At 42.8% G+C, this 23,928-nt stretch overlaps 1 protein-coding gene across 1 annotated transcript in view; it reads right to left on the reverse strand.

Annotated features, from left to right (window-relative positions):
• FAM219A (family with sequence similarity 219 member A) overlaps positions 1 to 23,928 on the reverse strand; it is a 601,226-nt gene that overhangs the window by 323,829 nt on the left and 253,469 nt on the right. Inside the window, exon 2 of the mRNA XM_053700975.1 lies at positions 16,988 to 17,087. Coding sequence (XP_053556950.1) covers positions 16,988 to 17,087 — 100 coding nt within the window. The remainder of the gene's footprint in view (positions 1 to 16,987; positions 17,088 to 23,928) is intronic.

Genomic DNA, 23,928 nt, shown 5'->3' on the forward strand with positions numbered 1-23,928 from the left:
ATTTAAGGCTTTACTTACATTACTTCGGTATCAGCAGTATTTTCTTAGTCAATTCCATTCCTAGAAAAATATTTTACTGCACATACCTTATCTGCAGGAAAACCTGCACGCCATTCCCCCTCTGAAGTACCTCACTCCTCAGAATGTGTGAGAACAGCAAATGGATCTCAGTTACGTCTGCTAAGATCATAGAAAAACGCAGGCAGATTCTTCTTCCAAATACTGCCTGAGAAAAACAGCACACTCCGGTGCCATTTAAAAATAACAAACTTTTGATTGAAGAATAAACTAAGTATAAAACACCACAGACTCTCACGACCTCCTATCTATGTTGAGGCTTGCAAGAGAATGACTGAATATGGCAGTTAGGGGAGGAGCTATATAGCAGCTTTGCTGTGGGTGGACTCTTGCAGCTTCCTGTTGGGAAGGAGAATATATTCCATAAGTAATGGATGATCCGTGGACTGGATACACTTAACAAGAGAAATAGACATATTTAGGTATAAAGAGACTGATCAGCTAACAGGAGTCATCCCTGTCACAATAAAGTATTATTTATTATACGGGACAGGTTGAGCGCACCAGCGGTTCCTGGCCCAAACTGATATGGTTGACTTATGCTACATGAGTGACTGGTACCGTTATTTCAGTACAGAATGTGCAGGGGGACATCTGCTCAGTGTTCTGGTCCAACAAGCAACGCTGACCTGTAACTATCCCTGAATAAGAGATGCGCAAGGAGATAACTATTTAGCTGATGAGCAGTTCCTGGGCAGCACCGGTCCTTGTGACAGACGGATATGGATTGACCGTGTGTATCCATCTCTTCAGAAATGCGCTTGGCAAATATATCTGTACCCATCAGGGCAGCTGGTGTAATGGGCGAAGCTCTGACTATATGGCACTACACCTGCGTATGGCACTACACCTGCATATGGCACTACACCTGCGTATGGCACTACACCTGCATATGTCACTACACCTGCATATGGCACTACACCTGCGTATGGCACTACACCTGCATATGGCACTACACCTGCGTATGGCACTACACCTGCATATGGCACTACACCTGCGTATGGCACTACACCTGCGTATGGCACTACACCTGCATATGTCACTACACCTGCGTATGGCACTACACCTGCGTATGGCACTACACCTGCATATGGCACTACACCTGCGTATGGCACTACACCTGCATATGGCACTACACCTGCGTATGGCACTACACCTGCGTATGGCACCACACCTGCATATGGCACTACACCTGCATATGGCACTACACCTGCGTATGGCACCACACCTGCATATGGCACCACACCTGCATATGGCACTACACCTGCGTATGGCACTACACCTGCGTATGGCACTACACCTGCATATGGCACTACACCTGCGTATGGCACTACACCTGCATATGGCACTACACCTACGTATGGCACTACACCTGCGTATGGCACCACACCTGCGTATGGCACTAAACCTGCATATGGCACTACACCTGCGTATGGCACTACACCTGCATATGGCACTACACCTGCATATGGCACTACACCTGTGTATGGCACTACACCTGCGTATGGCACCACACCTGCATATGGCACTACACCTGCGTATGGCACCACACCTGCGTATGGCACCACACCTGCATATGGCACTACACCTGCGTATGACACTACACCTGCGTATGGCACTACACCTGCGTATGGCACCACACCTGCATATGGCACTACACCTGCGTATGACACTACACCTGCGTATGGCACTACACCTGCGTATGGCACCACACCTGCGTATGGCACCACACCTGCGTATGGCACTACACCTGCATATGGCACCACACCTGCATATGGCACTACACCTGCATATGGCACTAAACCTGCGTATGGCACCACACCTGCGTATGGCACTACACCTGCGTATGGCACTACACCTGCGTATGGCACCACACCTGCTTACACACAGATTGTTATGGAACATCATATATATAGCTCAGCACAATATCATCTAAATGGACACTGAAGTCATTTTTATGTAAGCATCAGAAATAAATCATTGCATTGCAAAATGTCTGCATACAAAGAAATAGGTTAAAAAAACATGTAACAATGTAAAAAGTCGCATGTTTTTACAGTCCAGAAGCACACTCATTGAAAATCATTGAAAAGCAATCACTGTAGCATGTTGCAAGATAATAATTATGATACACTTCTGCCTCTCTGGTCTGGAAAAACTACAATATTCAGCTTTAAATCTAATCTTGCTACAAAAGTTTCTATTGGCAGCTGAGATATTTTAATTTTTTTTATATGCCAAAGGGTCTCATTTTCAAGGTGAGATCATTCTTGAAATGCATTAAGTTTTGATTTACCTCCATTTTCTACAGATTCTGGTAGTGCCTGTCAGCCAATGATCATCAGCAGGAAGTACCAACAGAAAGTACCTGTCATGAGCACCAGAAGGAAGTACCTGTCAGCCAATGAACATAAGCAAGAAGTACCTGTCATGAGCACCAGAAGGAAGTACCTGTCAGCCAATGAACATAAGCAAGAAGTACCTGTCATGAGCACCAGAAGGAAGTATGTGTCAGCCAATGAACATAAGCAAGAAGTACCTGTCATGAGCACCAGAAGGAAGTACCTGTCAGCCAAGGAACATAAGCAGGAAGTACCTGTCAGCCAATGAACATAAGCAGGAAGTACCTGTCAGCCAATGAACATAAGCAAGAAGTACCTGTCAGCCAAGGAACATAAGCAGGAAGTACCTGTCAGCCAATGAACATAAGCAAGAAGTACCTGTCAGCCAATGATCATCAGCAGGAAGTACCTGTCAGCCAAGGAACATAAGCAAGACGTACCTGTCAGCCAAGGAACATAAGCAAGAAGTACCTGTCAGCCAAGGAACATAAGCAAGAAGTACCTGTCAGCCAATGAACATAAGCAAGAAGTACCTGTCAGCCAATGAACATAAGCAAGAAGTACCTGTCAGCCAATGAACATAAGCAAGAAGTACCTGTCAGCCAATGAACATAAGCAAGAAGTACCTGTCAGCCAATGAACATAAGCAAGAAGTACCTGTCAGCCAAGGAACATAAGCAAGACGTACCTATCAGCAAAGGAACATAAGCAAGAAGTACCTGTCAGCCAATGAACATAAGCAAGAAGTACCTGTCAGCCAATGATCATCAGCAGGAAGTACCTGTCAGCCAAGGAACATAAGCAAGAAGTACCTGTCAGCCAAGGAACATAAGCAAGAAGTACCTGTCAGCCAAGGAACATAAGCAAGAAGTACCTGTCAGCCAATGATCATCAGCAGGAAGTACCTGTCAGCCAAGGAACATAAGCAAGAAGTACCTGTCAGCCAAGGAACATAAGCAAGAAGTACCTGTCAGCCAATAAACATAAGCCAGAAGTACCTGTCAGCCAATGAACATAAGCAAGAAGTACCTGTCAGCCAAGGATCATCAGCAAGAAGTACCTGTCAGCCAAGGAACATAAGCAAGAAGTACCTGTCAGCCAAGGAACATAAGCAAGAAGTACCTGTCAGCCAATGAACATAAGCAAGAAGTACCTGTCAGCCAATGAACATAAGCAAGAAGTACCTGTCAGCCAATGAACATAAGCAAGAAGTACCTGTCAGCCAATGAACATAAGCAAGAAGTACCTGTCAGCCAATGAACATAAGCAAGAAGTACCTGTCAGCCAATGATCATAAGCAAGAAGTACCTGTCAGCCAAGGAACATAAGCAGGAAGTACCTGTCAGCCAAGGAACATAAGCAAGAAGTACCTGTCAGCCAAGGAACATAAGCAAGAAGTACCTGTCAGCCAAGGAACATAAGCAAGAAGTACCTGTCAGCCAATGAACATAAGCAAGAAGTACCTGTCAGCCAATGAACATAAGCAAGAAGTACCTGTCAGCCAAGGAACATAAGCAAGAAGTACCTGTCAGCCAATGAATATAAGCAGGAAGTACCTGTCAGCCAATGAACATAAGCAGGAAGTACCTGTCAGCCAATGAACATAAGCAGGAAGTACCTGTCAGCCAATGAACATAAGCAAGATGTACCTGTCAGCCAATGAACATAAGCAGGAAGTACCTGTCAGCCAATGAACATAAGCAAGAAGTACATGTCAGCCAATGAACATAAGCAAGAAGTACCTGTCAGCCAATGAACATTAGCAAGAAGTACCTGTCAGCCAATGATCATAAGCAGGAAGTACCTGTCAGCCAATGAACATTAGCAGGAAGTACCTGTCAGCCAATGATCATAAGCAAGAAGTACCTGTCATTAATTATTAACATTAGCAACAAGTAACTGTCAGCCAATGAGTATCATCTGGAATTATCTGTCAGCCAATGAACATAAGCAAGAAGTAACTGTCAGCCAATGAACATTAGCAGGAAGTACCTGTCAGCCAATGAACATAAGCAAGAAGTACCTGTCAGCCAATGAACATTAGCAGGAAGTACCTGTCAGCCAATGAGTATCATCTGGAATTATCTGTCAGCCAATGAACATAAGCAAGACATACCTGTCATTAATTATTAACATTAGCAACAAGTAACTGTCAGCCAATGAGTATCATCTGGAATTATCTGTCAGCCAATGAACATAAGCAAGAAGTAACTGTCAGCCAATGAACATAAGCAAGAAGTACCTGTCAGCCAATGAACATTAGCAGGAAGTACCTGTCAGCCAATGAACATTAGCAGGAAGTACCTGTCAGCCAATGAACATTAGCAACAAGTAACTGTCAGCCAATGAGTATCATCTGGAATTATCTGTCAGCCAATGAACATAAGCAAGACGTACCTGTCATTAATTATTAACATTAGCAACAAGTAACTGTCAGCCAATGAGTATCATCTGGAATTATCTGTCAGCCAATGAACATAAGCAAGAAGTAACTGTCAGCCAATGAACATTAGCAGGAAGTACCTGTCAGCCAATGAACATTAGCAGGAAGTACCTGTCAGCCAATGAACATAAGCAAGAAGTACCTGTCAGCCAATGAACATTAGCAGGAAGTACCTGTCAGCCAATGAGTATCATCTGGAATTATCTGTCAGCCAATGAACATAAGCAAGACATACCTGTCATTAATTATTAACATTAGCAGCAAGTAACTGTCAGCCAATGAGTATCATCTGGAATTATCTGTCAGCCAATGAACATAAGCAAGAAGTAACTGTCAGCCAATGAACATTAGCAGGAAGTACCTGTCAGCCAATGAACATTAGCAGGAAGTACCTGTCAGCCAATGAACATAAGCAAGAAGTACCTGTCAGCCAATGAACATTAGCAGGAAGTACCTGTCAGCCAATGAGTATCATCTGGAATTATCTGTCAGCCAATGAACATAAGCAAGACATACCTGTCATTAATTATTAACATTAGCAACAAGTAACTGTCAGCCAATGAGTATCATCTGGAATTATCTGTCAGCCAATGAACATAAGCAAGAAGTAACTGTCAGCCAATGAACATAAGCAAGAAGTACCTGTCAGCCAATGAACATTAGCAGGAAGTACCTGTCAGCCAATGAACATTAGCAGGAAGTACCTGTCAGCCAATGAACATTAGCAACAAGTAACTGTCAGCCAATGAGTATCATCTGGAATTATCTGTCAGCCAATGAACATAAGCAAGACGTACCTGTCATTAATTATTAACATTAGCAACAAGTAACTGTCAGCCAATGAGTATCATCTGGAATTATCTGTCAGCCAATGAACATTAGCAGGAAGTACCTATAACTACAAAGTGCCTTAAGAAGACCTGAGATAGCACTATGCATAAAGTTTATATGTAACTGTGGATATTGGACATTATGATAATGTGACCTTGGAATTCAGTTTTAAGATAAAACACCAGTGTATATGAACAAGCTTCTGTTTTATTGCGCTGTGATTATGGCACATTTACCAAATCATACACCAGATATCACCACCACCATAACCCATATCTGTGTGTACCACAAAACATCTGACACCACAGAATCGCTCTGTAAAATTTCAGCAATATTTTGTCATTGAGATAATCACTGTAATATGGGAAAATAAAATATTGATGCTCATGTTTCTAAAACAGACCCTCTGGCCGAGGAAAACAAACACTTAGCTATTATGTATCAGCTGGTGCTGGTGATGCCCTGAACATACACAAATAACAACGTGCAACCTCTACAGGGGACTAGACAATCAGACATTGGATGGTTTGTCCCTATTCAGTGTCAGCTACTGTTTTCTACAAACACAGAGCTGCTTTAGCGCAGCCAGATGAGCATACACTAGAGATTGATAACGGTTTTACCAGATAACTAATAATAAAACTTCTTGCAGCATCTCCTCACTTGTAACATCACAGCCCTTCCTACAACTCTCCCTCCATCTAACCCTCACACCAAACCCCACAGAAGCATTAACTCACTAAATCAGCAATATCTTCCAAACGCTCTCAAACCTCTGCTCTCTTCCATCTCCTCCTTGTCCTGCCCTGACTAAGCTGTCCCTACAGCTCCACTCTTACATCGGTTCTTGACAACTTGACACCTCCCACCATAGCTCAGAAGTCACACACTTATCGTCAGCCCTGGCACACTCCTCTGACACGCTACCCCACACTGCTGAGCGGCACTGAGGAAAATCTCAGTGTTCAGCTGACTTTCTTCACTACAAGTTCACCTTGAACTCCTAATATTTTGCCCTTACTTTGAGATGGTAATTATATATACAGTGTATGTGTGTGTATATATATATATATATATATCCACTCAGTTGTTTATGCCCACCGCCAGACAACCACCTGGGGGCAATATTGGAATACCATAGGAAAACAAAAGTATGCACTCTCAGGATTTTCAATGCAAAAGGGTCACAATTCATTGACGTTTGGGGGTCAGTGGCAACCCCTTCTTCAGAACAAAGAATTGTGATCAAAACAGCACATTTATAGTGTACATAATACATTAAAATACATATCCCCCACTCTTACAATTTGTGGCGCCAAATAGTGATAAACCAAGTATGTTTGGAACACAAACATGCGTTACACCGTATCGTACAACCGGAAGTGACAAACCGTCCACTTCCAGTTTCATCTCAATATCAAAAATATGTGTACAAATAACTGCACAGTGTTAGTTACATCTACCATTCCCCACAACTCCTTTTTAACACCAATTACTGTTATCTACTCCTTCGTGTAACTGGTAGTCACTTCTAGTTTCGGCTCTCAGCTTACTGGTATATTGTGCTTCAACTCTTGCAACATATAAATGTTGTGCAAAGAAATAATGTGTTATACAGAATAATGCCTACTTGCTATATACATATTTACAACAAATTACAGTGTACATAAGCACTTATGTCCGTTGCCATGGTTACCAAAATAACAATGGACCTCTCATATAATTGCTGAATGTGATGCTGGCTCACATTTCCCCATAGCCCTTCATGACTCCCTCAAATTATTTAAGTACAAATTCCATTAATGCTGTGTGTCATGTTTCTTAATCATTCATATAACAAGGGGGTCAATAATGGCTCTCTTTACTTACATTTTCACCTTAATCTAGCATTATTCACCCCATAATGCTAAATAGACCGATATTTTGTCATAGATCCAGAAGGATGTTGTACATATGATTATACCAAAACTTGATCAGAGTGTGTTAATGAACACTTTCATACCCTAGGTAATGCCATATATACAGTCCAAATCACTCTTCGCCTCCTCTTACTCTTATACCACTGCCCTCCTGTAGACATAAATATTCAGGTTTATGTGCATATCTGGGTAACTGCTTATATATTCAGCTGTGATTCCATCAGGCAAAACCAATGGATACTTTAAGACAGATTCACCAAGCGCCTGCTGAAATGACCCTTAGCTCAGATAAATTGACCCCTAGTGGTCAAAAAATGGATACAAAATGATTCAGAACTCTATCAGAGCGCCAACTTAAGAAGGCAGGGTCTTAGATACACCAAAAACTTCACAAATGTATTTTAGTGTATTTATTATAATACAATAAAAACAATAATAAACGGTGGACTTCCAACATTGTTCATGTGTGTTTTGTGATACAATGATACCAGTATTAATGGAGCCCAATATTGTACTTAAACAGTATTGATAGCTAAAATTGACAAATGGTTTATTTAAAAATCGCAATCTTCAGGATTTTCAGGATATTAAAAACAGAATATCTTTTTAAAAGTTAAAACAATCTAAAAGTCCCTCATGGATCCATGTTAACAGTCTAGTAATTCTTCCAACCATTCATTGGAGCCAGTATACTCAATATTGACACTAATAACTGCTTGTGTGCAGATTAAAAAATTCTGACGGTTTTTGGAAAACTCCCTTTAGCAAAGCATAAAGTGCGATAACCTGAATATCTCAAATAATACTTTCCGCGGTTTAAGTGGAGAGCAGAGTATGGTTAAACTCTCAATATCACCTAACTCTGAATATCATTCGGTTACCTGATTGAAATCCTCAAAATGGATCCTAGATCCTTGTGTGGCAGTTAAAAACACAAGTCAACAAATGTGTATAAATAGATAGATAAACGTGATGAATATCGTTGTTCCGTGATGCAAAAAATTGCTGTGCCAATTTAAAAGTCAAGAATTTACAATGTTAGAGTGACTTCTTAAAAACAATACATAGCCTAATTTGAAATCCTTTCAAAAAACGTGCTAAAATAATCCTTTCAAAAAACGTGAAAAGAGAACAAAGTAAAATACTCTAGTGAAAAAATATATATTTGTGAAAAATAATGCAGTGAAAAACAATCTGGTGAATAATCCTCAATTTAGTGCTAGTTCCAAAACTGTATAAAAAATGTCAAAATAGTCCATTTGAAGATGAGTTGTGTTAAGTAAAAATCAGAGATTCTGTTTGCATAAAATGTTAAGTTTAAATATCCTCACGGTCCTATGTGTGCGAGATTTTTCAGGCAGCCCTGGGTCCCTTTGCCCTCAAGTGTATGGTCCCTCAGCCTTTTCAAGCCTTTGTTCCCTCTGCTTGCTAGCTCACGGTCCCTCTGCCGAAAAAATATATAATAGTGTAGATTGCTACAGATATGTGAATAATGTGAAATAACACTTACCAGCCAACGCGTTTCGGTCCGAAATGACCTTTCTCAAGACTGGTTTTACCTATTAGGCAGGGCATTTAAATACCCTGTCGCAAATGACCTTTCCATAGCACCGGAAGTGTTTGTTTAAAACCTCCGTTTTTTGGTTATTCCTCTTGGTGTCATTCTAACATATGTTTACAGCTGTGGAAACTTATATAATCCTCCTATTGTTTGCAATCAGATAAATAGAAACCTTTGTATAGTTATTCTTAGGTTATTTTCTAACCCGATTTTCGTCCATTTCTATTGGTTATTCTGGTGGCCTAAATTCCACCTGTAATTCGCTGTTCTTCGGGGGGGGTGAAAAATATGCTTTCTTATTGGGTGGTTTACCTTATGCATGTACTTGTATTTCCTTATGGCACTTGGTTCAAAATATCGCTACAAAAAAAAATCGACATTTAATCTGCTTTAGCTATATTCCTAATGTTCATGAACTTTTCAATACATTATATCTTAAGGCATTTCATTGTCGTTGGTGATCTTTTGGCCTTCCCAATTTGTTTGGGTTATACTGGTAGGCTATATTGCTCCTTTATTGGCTGCCCTTAGGGGTGTGTGACATATAGGTTTCCCTATTGGGTGTTTAAACCTATGTGTGTCCATCTATTTCCCTATCAGCCGATAAGTTCAACCTTCTTCATAGTGAGAATCGCTCCAGGGGAAACAAAAAGTTTATCAGCTTTGTCTGCATTACTTAGTGCTCATGAACTTTTTTTCTTCTTCCGTGTATGTTGTATCGTAAGATTGATATTCATTAGTGATCCTCTAAATGTATCCCTTTTCTTAAAATATTAAATAAGTCTGTAAAATTAACTAGCCCTTATGTTTCAATATAAAAAACAGAATTTATGTTTACCTGATAAATTACTTTCTCCAACGGTGTGTCCGGTCCACGGCGTCATCCTTACTTGTGGGATATTCTCTTCCCCAACAGGAAATGGCAAAGAGCCCAGCAAAGCTGGTCACATGATCCCTCCTAGGCTCCGCCTTCCCCAGTCATTCGACCGACGTAAAGGAGGAATATTTGCATAGGAGAAACCATATGATACCGTGGTGACTGTAGTTAAAGAAAATAAATTATCAGACCTGATTAAAAAAACCAGGGCGGGCCGTGGACCGGACACACCGTTGGAGAAAGTAATTTATCAGGTAAACATAAATTCTGTTTTCTCCAACATAGGTGTGTCCGGTCCACGGCGTCATCCTTACTTGTGGGAACCAATACCAAAGCTTTAGGACACGGATGAAGGGAGGGAGCAAATCAGGTCACCTAGATGGAAGGCACCACGGCTTGCAAAACCTTTCTCCCAAAAATAGCCTCAGAAGAAGCAAAAGTATCAAACTTGTAAAATTTAGTAAAAGTGTGCAGTGAAGACCAAGTCGCTGCCTTACATATCTGATCAACAGAAGCCTCGTTCTTGAAGGCCCATGTGGAAGCCACAGCCCTACTGGAATGAGCTGTGATTCTTTCAGGAGGCTGCCGTCCGGCAGTCTCATAAGCCAATCTGATGATGCTTTTAATCCAAAAAGAGAGAGAGGTAGAAGTTGCTTTTTGACCTCTCCTTTTACCAGAATAAACAACAAACAAGGAAGATGTTTGTCTAAAATCCTTTGCAGCATCTAAATAGAATTTTAGAGCACGAACAACATCCAAATTGTGCAACAAACGTTCCTTCTTTGAAACTGGATTCGGACACAAAGAAGGCACGACTATCTCCTGGTTAATGTTTTTGTTAGAAACAACTTTCGGAAGAAAACCAGGTTTAGTACGTAAAACCACCTTATCTGCATGGAACACCAGATAAGGAGGAGAACACTGCAGAGCAGATAATTCTGAAATTCTTCTAGCAGAAGAAATTGCAACCAAAAACAAAACTTTCCAAGATAATAACTTAATATCAACGGAATGTAAGGGTTCAAACGGAAACCCCTGAAGAACTGAAAGAACTAAATTGAGACTCCAAGGAGGAGTCAAAGGTTTGTAAACAGGCTTGATTCTAACCAGAGCCTGAACAAAGGCTTGAACATCTGGCACAGCTGCCAGCTTTTTGTGAAGTAACACAGACAAGGCAGAAATCTGTCCCTTCAAGGAACTAGCAGATAATCCTTTCTCCAAACCTTCTTGAAGAAAGGATAGAATCTTAGGAATTTTTACCTTGTCCCAAGGGAATCCTTTAGATTCACACCAACAGATATATTTTTTCCATATTTTGTGGTAAATTTTTCTAGTTACAGGCTTTCTGGCCTGAACAAGAGTATCAATGACAGAATCTGAGAACCCTCGCTTTGATAAGATCAAGCGTTCAATCTCCAAGCAGTCAGTTGGAGTGAGACCAGATTCGGATGTTCGAACGGACCTTGAACAAGAAGGTCTCGTCTCAAAGGTAGCTTCCATGGTGGAGCCGATGACATATTCACCAGGTCTGCATACCAAGTCCTGCGTGGCCATGCAGGAGCTATCAAGATCACCGATGCTCTCTCCTGATTGATCCTGGCTACCAGCCTGGGGATGAGAGGAAACGGCGGGAATACATAAGCTAGTTTGAAGGTCCAAGGTGCTACTAGTGCATCTACTAGAGTCGCCTTGGGATCCCTGGATCTGGACCCGTAGCAAGGAACCTTGAAGTTCTGACGAGAGGCCATCAGATCCATGTCTGGAATGCCCCACAATTGAGTAATTTGGGCAAAGATTTCCGGATGGAGTTCCCACTCCCCCGGATGAAATGTCTGACGACTCAGAAAATCCGCTTCCCAATTTTCCACTCCTGGGATGTGGATTGCAGACAAGTGGCAGGAGTGAGTCTCCGCCCATTGAATGATTTTGGTCACTTCTTCCATCGCCAGGGAACTCCTTGTTCCCCCCTGATGGTTGATGTACGCAACAGTCGTCATGTTGTCTGATTGAAACCGTATGAACTTGGCCTTTGCTAGCTGAGGCCAAGCCTTGAGAGCATTGAGTATCGCTCTCAGTTCCAGAATATTTATCGGTAGAAGAGATTCTTCCCGAGACCAAAGACCCTGAGCTTTCAGGGGTCCCCAGACCGCGCCCCAGCCCACCAGACTGGCGTCGGTCGTGACAATGACCCACTCTGGTCTGCGGAAGCTCATCCCCTGTGACAGGTTGTCCAGGGACAGCCACCAACGGAGTGAATCTCTGGTCCTCTGATTTACTTGTATCGTCGGAGACAAGTCTGTATAGTCCCCATTCCACTGACTGAGCATGCACAGTTGTAATGGTCTTAGATGAATGCGCGCAAAAGGAACTATGTCCATTGCCGCTACCATCAAACCTATTACTTCCATGCACTGCGCTATGGAAGGAAGAGGAACAGAATGAAGTATTTGACAAGAGTTTTGAAGTTTTGATTTTCTGGCCTCTGTCAGGAAAATCCTCATTTCTAAGGAGTCTATTATTGTTCCCAAGAAGGGAACCCTTGTTGACGGAGATAGAGAACTTTTTTCTACGTTCACTTTCCACCCGTGAGATCTGAGAAAGGCCAGGACAATGTCCGTGTGAGCCTTTGCTTGAGGAAGGGACGACGCTTGAATCAGAATGTCGTCCAAGTAAGGTACTACTGCAATGCCCCTTGGTCTTAGCACCGCTAGAAGGGACCCTAGTACCTTTGTGAAAATCCTTGGAGCAGTGGCTAATCCGAACGGAAGTGCCACAAACTGGTAATGCTTGTCCAGGAATGCGAACCTTAGGAACCGATGATGTTCCTTGTGGATAGGAATATGTAGATACGCATCCTTTAAATCCACCGTGGTCATGAATTGACCTTCCTGGATGGAAGGAAGAATTGTTCGAATGGTTTCCATTTTGAACGATGGAACCTTGAGAAACTTGTTTAGGATCTTGAGATCTAAGATTGGTCTGAATGTTCCCTCTTTTTTGGGAACTACGAACAGATTGGAGTAGAACCCCATCCCTTGTTCTCCTAATGGAACAGGATGAATCACTCCCATTTTTAACAGGTCTTCTACACAATGTAAGAATGCCTGTTTTTTTATGTGGTCTGAAGACAATTGAGACCTGTGGAACCTCCCCCTTGGGGGAAGCCCCTTGAATTCCAGAAGATAACCTTGGGAGACTATTTCTAGTGCCCAAGGATCCAGAACATCTCTTGCCCAAGCCTGAGCGAAGAGAGAGAGTCTGCCCCCCACCAGATCCGGTCCCGGATCGGGGGCCAACATCTCATGCTGTCTTGGTAGCAGTGGCAGGTTTCTTGGCCTGCTTTCCTTTGTTCCAGCCTTGCATTGGTCTCCAGGCTGGCTTGGCTTGAGAAGTATTACCCTCTTGCTTAGAGGACGTAGCACTTGGGGCTGGTCCGTTTCTGCGAAAGGGACGAAAATTAGGTTTATTTTTGGCCTTGAAAGACCTATCCTGAGGAAGGGCGTGGCCCTTGCCCCCAGTGATATCAGAGATAATCTCTTTCAAGTCAGGGCCAAACAGCGTTTTCCCCTTGAAAGGAATGTTAAGCAATTTGTTCTTGGAAGACGCATCCGCTGACCAAGATTTTAACCAAAGCGCTCTGCGCGCCACAATAGCAAAACCAGAATTTTTCGCCGCTAACCTAGCCAATTGCAAAGTGGCGTCTAGGGTGAAAGAATTAGCCAATTTGAGAGCACGAATTCTGTCCATAATCTCCTCATAAGAAGAAGAATTATTATTGAGCGCCTTTTCTAGCTCATCGAACCAGAAACACGCGGCTGTAGTGACAGGAACAATGCATGAAATTGGTTGTAGAAGGTAACCTTGCTGAACAAACATCTTTTTAAGCAAACCCTCTAATTTTTTATCCATAGGATCTTTGAAAGCACAACTATCTTCTATGGGTATAGTGGTGCGTTTGTTTAGAGTAGAAACCGCCCCCTCGACCTTGGGGACTGTCTGCCATAAGTCCTTTCTGGGGTCGACCATAGGAAACAATTTTTTAAATATGGGGGGAGGGACGAAAGGTATACCGGGCCTTTCCCATTCTTTATTTACAATGTCCGCCACCCGCTTGGGTACAGGAAAAGCTTCGGGGGGCCCCGGGACCTCTAGGAACTTGTCCATTTTACATAGTTTCTCTGGAATGACCAAATTCTCACAATCATCCAGAGTGGATAACACCTCCTTAAGCAGAGCGCGGAGATGTTCCAATTTAAATTTAAATGTAATCACATCAGGTTCAGCTTGTTGAGAAATTTTCCCTGAATCTGAAATTTCTCCCTCAGACAAAACCTCCCTGGCCCCCTCAGACTGGTGTAGGGGCCCTTCAGAACCAATATCATCAGCGTCCTCATGCTCCTCAGTATTTTCTAAAACAGAGCAGTCGCGCTTTCGCTGATAAGTGGGCATTTTGGCTAAAATGTTTTTGATAGAATTATCCATTACAGCCGTTAATTGTTGCATAGTAAGGAGTATTGGCGCGCTAGATGTACTAGGGGCCTTCTGTGTGGGCAAGACTGGTGTAGACGAAGGAGGGGATGATGCAGTACCATGCTTACACCCCTCACTTGAGGAATCATCTTGGGCATCATTTTCTCTAAATTTTGTGTCACATAAATCACATCTATTTAAATGAGAAGGAACCTTGGCTTCCCCACATTCAGAACACAGTCTATCTGGTAGTTCAGACATGTTAAACAGGCAAAAACTTGATAACAAAGTACAAAAAACGTTTTAAAATAAACCGTTACTGTCACTTTAAATTTTAAACTGAACACACTTTATTACTGCAATTGCGAAAAAGTATGAAGGAATTGTTCAAAATTCACCAAAATTTCACCACAGTGTCTTAAAGCCTTAAAAGTATTGCACACCAAATTTGGAAGCTTTAACCCTTAAAATAACGGAACCGGAGCCGTTTTTATATTTAACCCCTTTACAGTCCCTGGTATCTGCTTTGCTGAGACCCAACCAAGCCCAAAGGGGAATACGATACCAAATGACGCCTTCAGAAAGTCTTTTCTATGTATCAGAGCTCCTCACACATGCATCTGCATGTCATGCTTCTCAAAAACAAGTGCGCAATACAGGCGCGAAAATGAGACTCTGCCTATGATTAGGGAAAGCCCCTAGAGAATAAGGTGTCCAATACAGTGCCTGCCGGTTATTTTACATAATTCCCAAGATTAAAATAATTCCTCAAGGCTATGGAGTATAAAATATGTTTATATATAAATCGATTTAGCCCAGAAAATGTCTACAGTCTTAAAAAGCCCTTGTGAAGCCCTTTTTTTCTTTCTGTAATAAAAATGGCTTACCGGATCCCATAGGGAAAATGACAGCTTCCAGCATTACATCGTCTTGTTAGAAATGTGTCATACCTCAAGCAGCAAAAGTCTGCTCACTGTTCCCCCAACTGAAGTTAATTCCTCTCAACAGTCCTGTGTGGAAACAGCCATTGATTTTAGTAACGGTTGCTAAAATCATTTTCCTCTTACAAACAGAAATCTTCATCTCTTTTCTGTTTCAGAGTAAATAGTACATACCAGCACTATTTTAAAATAACAAACTCTTGATTGAATAATAAAAACTACAGTTAAACACTAAAAAACTCTAAGCCATCTCCGTGGAGATGTTGCCTGTACAACGGCAAAGAGAATGACTGGGGAAGGCGGAGCCTAGGAGGGATCATGTGACCAGCTTTGCTGGGCTCTTTGCCATTTCCTGTTGGGGAAGAGAATATCCCACAAGTAAGGATGACGCCGTGGACCGGACACACCTATGTTGGAGAAATATATTTCTCAACCAGAATATTTGCTTGAATTCGCCTAATTCACTAATATCGCTCCAAGAATGAATTTCTTTTTATTTTTTGCTTTCCTATAGTACATATAATCCGCAACCTTCATTTCTGATAGCCATTCTGAATCATAATAAATCCATCTGTTTTTCACTGTCAGCAATGTATTTAACTCTTTGTCTGCCGGTTCGAATTATCGGGGCTTGAAATTTTAATATTGATTGGTCATAAAGATTCTTTTAATATCAAAACCTTCTAGGTTACTTCTTCTTAGAGTAATTCTTTTTAGAATAATATATGAGATTATTGTCGTGAGGCGGGTGTTACTGTGATACATTAACCCTAGTGTTGATATTATAATTATTCTTCAACATAAGGGGGGGGGGGGAGGGGGGTGTATGCTGAAGGGGACCTTGGGCTAAAATTCTATTCACGAGTGGGTCGATTGGTTTAATGTTAGCTTTTTCTTTGTTCATATGTGGTATTCAGTTTTCTTTCTTTAAATGGACTTTGTACAATCCATATACACACATCTAAAAATTACTTCTAAAATCTTCCTTCTAAAAAACGTTTTTTTGGTTCTCATGACCCTTTTATTTCCAAGAGGTTCTATATGTGATTAATGGTATACAATATATTGAATATTTAAAATATATTGAATATTTAAAATCTGTGTGGTTGTTGGTGTATCCATATCTTAAATATTAAAAAAGTCTTCTTTAGAATTTAGCTTCTTAGGTATTCCAAAATAGCTTTTCTTACAATTGGTATGATGTGAGGTCTTGTTATTTGGAAAAGAGGATTTTAACCTCATCGGTTAGTTATTAACATAAACAGAGGAAACTTTTCCACTCCAAATTTATATTCCTACAGAAATTAGGATTATTATCTTCATATAAGCAATGAGACTTTCATATAGTGTGTTTGGTAGCACCAAATGTTGTGGACTGCTCCTACAACTAATGAGAGATATCTTTTCTATGAGAGTTGTTTGTTATTCCTTGACACTGAGCCTCACGTTTAGTGCAAGCTCCTTATTGACTCCCTTACGTTAATATAGACCACTCACATGCCAAGGATGCCCAGGTGTAACTTACCTAACTTTGCTTGCAGCGGAGGAGGCTTATAGTTCATTGCCACGGTCTCTCCCTCCCTCGTGTCACAGTCTCCATCAGCAATGGCAGCTGCCGCTGGGTCCTGGAAAAGAAACCAGCGTCAGTGTATGATCCTTTATCATCAGTACTGGAACAAATAGCAAATAATAGCGTAGGTTGCATCACTGACTGGGTAATGCCTCGTTCCTATCACATAAGCCTCCCTTTGTTTATGTTTTATTATGGGAAGTACCAGAACTGAAGTTATCAGTATTGATGATGACAGAACAGCTGCTTAAAAGACATTTCTAGATAAAATTATATATTCAAACCAAAAATTAGGCTGATAAAATAGTTCCTTTTAAAGATTATGTTAGTTGTTTAAACGTAAAAAAAATAACTGTAAAGTTTTGAAGTCATAAAACAACAGGCGCTGATATGTTACAACTGAGGTTCTCTTCTGGGTCAACAGAGTATACAAACAATAGCGGTGTGCAATATACAGCAGCATTAAAGGGACATGCAAGAGCAAGGAAATCTTCTAATATGTGAGCTGATAGAGCGCTACCAATGCTACTGACAACAAATACACAGGGAGCTACACCTGTAATTCTAAAGAAATTTAAGTCATGCGCTAAAGTTTTCTAACACTGGTTTTCAAACTTGTCCTCAGGCCTCCCCAACAGGCCAGATTGTCAGGATCACCTTGGGTGAGAGCAGGTAAAATACCATGTTTACTAATCAACTGATTATTTCACCTGTGCTCCAGTTCAGATATCATTAAAATCTATCCTGTTAGGGAGGTCTGAGGACAGGTTTGAAAACCAGTGATCTAACCACAGTACAATACATCATCACTAGCCCAGACGTCCTGTGAGGCTGGTAACGAAGTCTAAGCACAGTACAATACATCATCACTAGCCGAGATGTCCTGTGAGACTGGTTATGAAGTCTAACCACAGTACAATACATCATCACTAGCCGAGACGCCCTGTGAGTCTGGTAACGAAGTCTAACCACAGTACAATACATCATCACTAGCCCAGACGTCCTGTGAGGCTGGTAACAAAGTCTAACCACAGTACAATACATCATCACTAGCCGAGACGTCCTGTGAGACTGGTTATGAAGTCTAACCACAGTACAATACATCATCACTAGCCGAGACGTCCTGTGAGGCTGGTAACGAAGTCTAACCACAGTACAATACATCATCACTAGCCGAGACGTCCTGTGAGGCTGGTAATGAAGTCTAACCACAGTACAATACATCATCACTAGCCCAGACGTCCTGTGAGGCTGGTAACGAAGTCTAACCACAGTACAATACATCATCACTAGCCGAGACGCCCTATGAGGCTGGTAACGAAGTCTAACCACAGTACAATACATCATCACTAGCCGAGACGTCCTGTGAGTCTGGTAACGAAGTCTAACCACAGTACAATACATCATCACTAGCCGAGACGTCCTGTGAGGCTGGTAACAAAGTCTAACCACAGTACAATACATCATCACTAGCCGAGACGCCTTGTGAGGCTGGAAGCGAAGTTAAACCACGGTACAATACATCATCACTAGCCGAGACGTCCTGTGAGGCTGGTAATGAAGTTTAACCACGGTACAATACATCATCACTAGCTGAGACACCCTGTGAGGCTGGTAATGAAGTCTAACCACGGTACAATACATCATCAATAGCAGAGACATCCTGTGAGGCTGGTAACAAAGTCTAACCACAGTACAATACATCATCACTAGCCGAGACGCCCTATGAGGCTGGTAACGAAGTCTAACCACAGTACAATACATCATCACTAGCCGAGACGTCCTGTGAGTCTGGTAACGAAGTCTAACCACAGTACAATACATCATCACTAGCCGAGACGTCCTGTGAGGCTGGTAACAAAGTCTAACCACAGTACAATACATCATCACTAGCCGAGACGCCTTGTGAGGCTGGAAGCGAAGTTAAACCACGGTACAATACATCATCACTAGCCGAGACATCCTGTGAGGCTGGTAATGAAGTTTAACCACGGTACAATACATCATCACTAGCTGAGACACCCTGTGAGGCTGGTAATGAAGTCTAACCACAGTACAATACATCATCACTAGCCGAGACGTCCTGTGAGGCTGGTAACGAAGTCTAACCACAGTACAATACATCATCACTAGCCGAGACTCCCTATGAGGCTGGTAACGAAGTCGCCGAGACGCCCTGTGAGTCTGGTAATGAAGTCTAACCACAGTACAATACATCATCACTAGCCGAGACGTCCTGTGAGGCTGGTAACGAAGTCTAACCACAGTACAATACATCATCACTAGCCCAGACGTCCTGTGAGGCTGGTAACGAAGTCTAACCACAGTACAATACATGATCACTAGCCGAGACGTCCTGTGAGACTGGTTATGAAGTCTAACCACAGTACAATACATCATCACTAGCCGAGACGTACTGTGAGGCTGGTAACGAAGTCTAACCACAGTACAATACATCATCACTAGCTGAGACGTCCTGTGAGGCTGGTAACGAAGTCTAACCACAGTACAATACATCATCACTAGCCCAGACGTCCTGTGAGGCTGGTAACGAAGTCTAACCACAGTACAATACATCATCACTAGCCGAGACGCCCTATGAGGCTGGTAACGAAGTCTAACCACAGTACAATACATCATCACTAGCCGAGACGTCCTGTGAGTCTGGAAAAGAAGTCTAACCACAGTACAATACATCATCACTAGCCGAGACGTCCTGTGAGACTGGTTATGAAGTCTAACCACAGTACAATACATCATCACTAGCAGAGACATCCTGTGAGGCTGGTAACAAAGTCTAACCACACTACAAAACATCATCACTAGCCGAGACGCCCTGTGAGGCTGGAAGCGAAGTCTAACCACGGTACAATACATCATCACTAGCAGAGACGTCCTGTGAGGCTGGTAACAAAGTCTAGCCACAGTACAATACATCATCACTAGCCGAGACGTCCTGTGAGGCTGGAAGCGAAGTCTAACCACGGTACAATACATCATCAATAGCAGAGACATCCTGTGAGGCTGGTAACAAAGTCTAACCACGGTACAATACATCATCACTAGCCGAGACGCCCTGTGAGGCTGGAAGCGAAGTCTAACCACAGTACAATATATCATCACTAGCCAAGATGTCCTGTGAGGCTGGTAACAAAGTCTAACCACAGTACAATACATCATCACTAGCCCAGACGTCCTGTGAGGCTGGTAACGAAGTCTAACCACAGTACAATACATCATCACTAGCCAAGATGTCCTGTGAGGCTGGTAACAAAGTCTAACCACAGTACAATACATCATCACTAGCACAGACGCCCTGTGAGGCTGGTAACGAAGTCTAACCATGGTACAATACATCATCACTAGCAGAGACATCCTGTGAGGCTGGTAACGAAGTCTAACCACAGTACAATACATCATCACTAGCCAAGATGCCCTGTGAGGCTGGTAACGAAGTCTAACCATGGTACAATACATCATCACTAGCAGAGACATCCTGTGAGGCTGGCAACAAAGTCTAACCACAGTACAATACATCATCAATAGCAGAGACGTCCTGTGAGGCTGGTAACAAAGTCTAACCACAGTACAATACATCATCACTAGCCGAGATGCCCTGTGAGGCTGGAAGCGAAGTCTAACCACGGTACAATACATCATCACTAGCCGAGACGCCCTGTGAGGCTAGAAGCGAAGTCTAACCACAGTACAATACATCATCACTAGCCAAGATGTCCTGTGAGGCTGGTAACAAAGTCTAACCACAGTACAATACATCATCACTAGCCCAGACGTCCTGTGAGGCTGGTAACGAAGTCTAACCACAGTACAATACATCATCACTAGCCAAGATGTCCTGTGAGGCTGGTAACAAAGTCTAACCACAGTACAATACATCATCACTAGCCAAGATGCCCTGTGAGGCTGGTAAGAAGTCTAACCATGGTACAATACATCATCACTAGCAGAGACATCCTGTGAGGCTGGTAACGAAGTCTAACCACAGTACAATACATCATCACTAGCAGAGACATCCTGTGAGGCTGGTAACAAAGTCTAACCACACTACAAAACATCATCACTAGCCGAGACGCCCTGTGAGGCTGGAAGCGAAGTCTAACCACGGTACAATACATCATCACTAGCAGAGACACCCTGTGAGGCTGGTAACAAAGTCTAACCACACTACAAAACATCATCACTAGCCGAGACGCCCTGTGAGGCTGGAAGCGAAGTCTAACCACGGTACAATACATCATCACTAGCAGAGACGTCCTGTGAGGCTGGTAACAAAGTCTAGCCACAGTACAATACATCATCACTAGCCGAGACGTCCTGTGAGGCTGGAAGCGAAGTCTAACCACGGTACAATACATCATCAATAGCAGAGACATCCTGTGAGGCTGGTAACAAAGTCTAACCACAGTACAATACATCATCACTAGCCCAGACGTCCTGTGAGGCTGGTAACGAAGTCTAACCACAGTACAATACATCATCACTAGCACAGACGCCCTGTGAGGCTGGTAACGAAGTCTAACCATGGTACAATACATCATCACTAGCAGAGACATCCTGTGAGGCTGGTAACGAAGTCTAACCACAGTACAATACATCATCAATAGCAGAGACGTCCTGTGAGGCTGGTAACAAAGTCTAACCACAGTACAATACATCATCACTAGCAGAGACATCCTGTGAGGCTGGTAACAAAGTCTAACCACAGTACAATACATCATCACTAGCCAAGATGCCCTGTGAGTCTGATAACAAAGTCTAACCACAGTACAATACATCATCACTAGCCGAGATGCCCTGTGAGTCTGATAACAAAGTCTAACCACAGTACAATACATCATCACTAGCCGAGATGCCTTGTGAGGCTGGAAGCGAAGTCTAACCACGGTACAATACATTATCACTGTGCTCAGCCTGTATTTGTCCTTCACACTAAAAAGGACATGAAACCCAGCATATTGGATACAATTCCAATTTACTTATATTATCAATTTTGCTTTGTTTTTTGGTATCTTTTGTTGAGAAGCAGGGACATAAACTCAGGAGTGTGCACATGTCTGCAGCACTACATGGGGGCAGTTTTGCAAGGATCGTATTGATTTTCAGGAGCACTAGATGAAAGCACTTTTTACTGCCAAGTAGTGCTCCAGACACCTATCTTGGTAATAAAATATGGACAAAGCAAATTTGATTATAGAAGTAAATTGAAATTTTTAAAAATGGTCTGTTTTGTCTGAATCACAAAGGGGAATTTTTGGGTTTCAAATCCCTTTAAAGATTGTGGGGTAGATTTATTAAGAGGCGAGCGGACATAATTCAACCCAGTAAACACCTTGTAATTACAAGACATTTCTGTTGTGCTGCTACAGAATAACAAATCAGCCAAGTCTAACGGCGTTTAAAGCAAATTAACATCCTTTTTATCAATAGCCAAACTCCACCCAGCATTTGCCTTAAATGGAGGAGCCAATCTGGGCTTTAGTCTGCGGACAACAAGGCTAACCACAGTCATAAAGTTAGCATAAAGCACATTAGGGCGGTGTTACGGTTGCCTCCAGGCTGGCTGGAAGTTGGACCGTAGAAAAGGATGCTCCTAGCGCTCACCAAAGGAGCAGCAGCACCGTGGACACTATAACTGCTGCGTAGCCACCATAAGTAATGCAGACTCTATGAACCACCGCTGCTGGGCTGGTATCTCGCCGTCTGCTCTGCGCCCTGGACCTACGACCAGGCTCCAGTAGGTGAACCTCTTCCATCTGTAGCAATCCCTGTAGCTAAGGGAGTATGAAGAGCATAGCAATCCCTGTAGTGATATAAGCTGTATCCTACAAACATGAGTCAAAGCTTCAAGTTAGAGGGTCAACATAGGTCTGATGTGCTGGAGCACACAGCCTCCTTTTTATTGAGGTTACATGCAAACAGGACACTCTCAGGGGGAGGCATAAAATCCCCCATCACACATTTGATATTAGATAGAGAGACACTCCCTTTGACAGGCCACAACATTTACTTCAGCAGATAACATTACACACAATAAAACAATGCAGTCCACCTTATCAATACTAGTCTGATTAGACAATGGGAAAGTTGATCACTAAACCTAATTAGAGCTAATCCCAGCAGACTTGTATTTAGAATAGGTTTCTTGAAGCTGAACAAAATTTAACTCTTAATGGCACAATCTTCCAGGGGCCATAGTCATGAGGAAGGAGGCTGGCAAATAGGCTTCTCCAAAATCCAGGGAAGCAGGGCAATTTTCCATTTAAAGGGCCAGTTACACATAGCAGTTTGTAACATATCTCCCCTTTTGGAGGGAGACTAACCAGGCACCTGACCTTCTGTCGGTCAGTGCCTAAGTTAGTCTCGCAACCCACCCACAAATAAACATTAGCAGCACAGTAGCCCCCCCACAATAAGTAGTACTGGCCTGTAGGTTCCAGGTTATAGGATGAAAGGGTAGCATCCTCTGCCTTCCTGGCGCAGCTGGGCAAATAGCTGATGGTACTTGGGGGGCAGAGGCCAGCGGCACTCTGCCCTGGTGCCAGCGCTTCTGCTGGGGTGAGGGGTTTGCAGGCCAGTCCTGTAACAAGGGGGTCTGTAGGGCAGAGGCCAGCAGCGCTCTGTCCTGATGCCAGCTCTTCTGCTGGGGGAATTGGGGCATAGTCCTGCCCGGTGGCAAAGGGAACGTGGGGGTCAGTGGGGGTTAACATCTCCACTGTTAACCCTGGGCCCAAGTTAGGAGTTAGCTGGGGAGGGGGAGATTGGCTTACCTCCTCCTCCTGATACTCCGGTGGCCGTTGGGAAGGGAGGTCGATGCTCTCCGCTTCCTGTGGAACATGCTGCGGCTGGGGAGAGAGACCGGTTGTCTCCTCTCCCTG

This window comes from Bombina bombina, chromosome 2 (genome assembly GCF_027579735.1).
Source record: "Bombina bombina isolate aBomBom1 chromosome 2, aBomBom1.pri, whole genome shotgun sequence".
Taxonomy (NCBI): domain Eukaryota; kingdom Metazoa; phylum Chordata; class Amphibia; order Anura; family Bombinatoridae; genus Bombina; species Bombina bombina.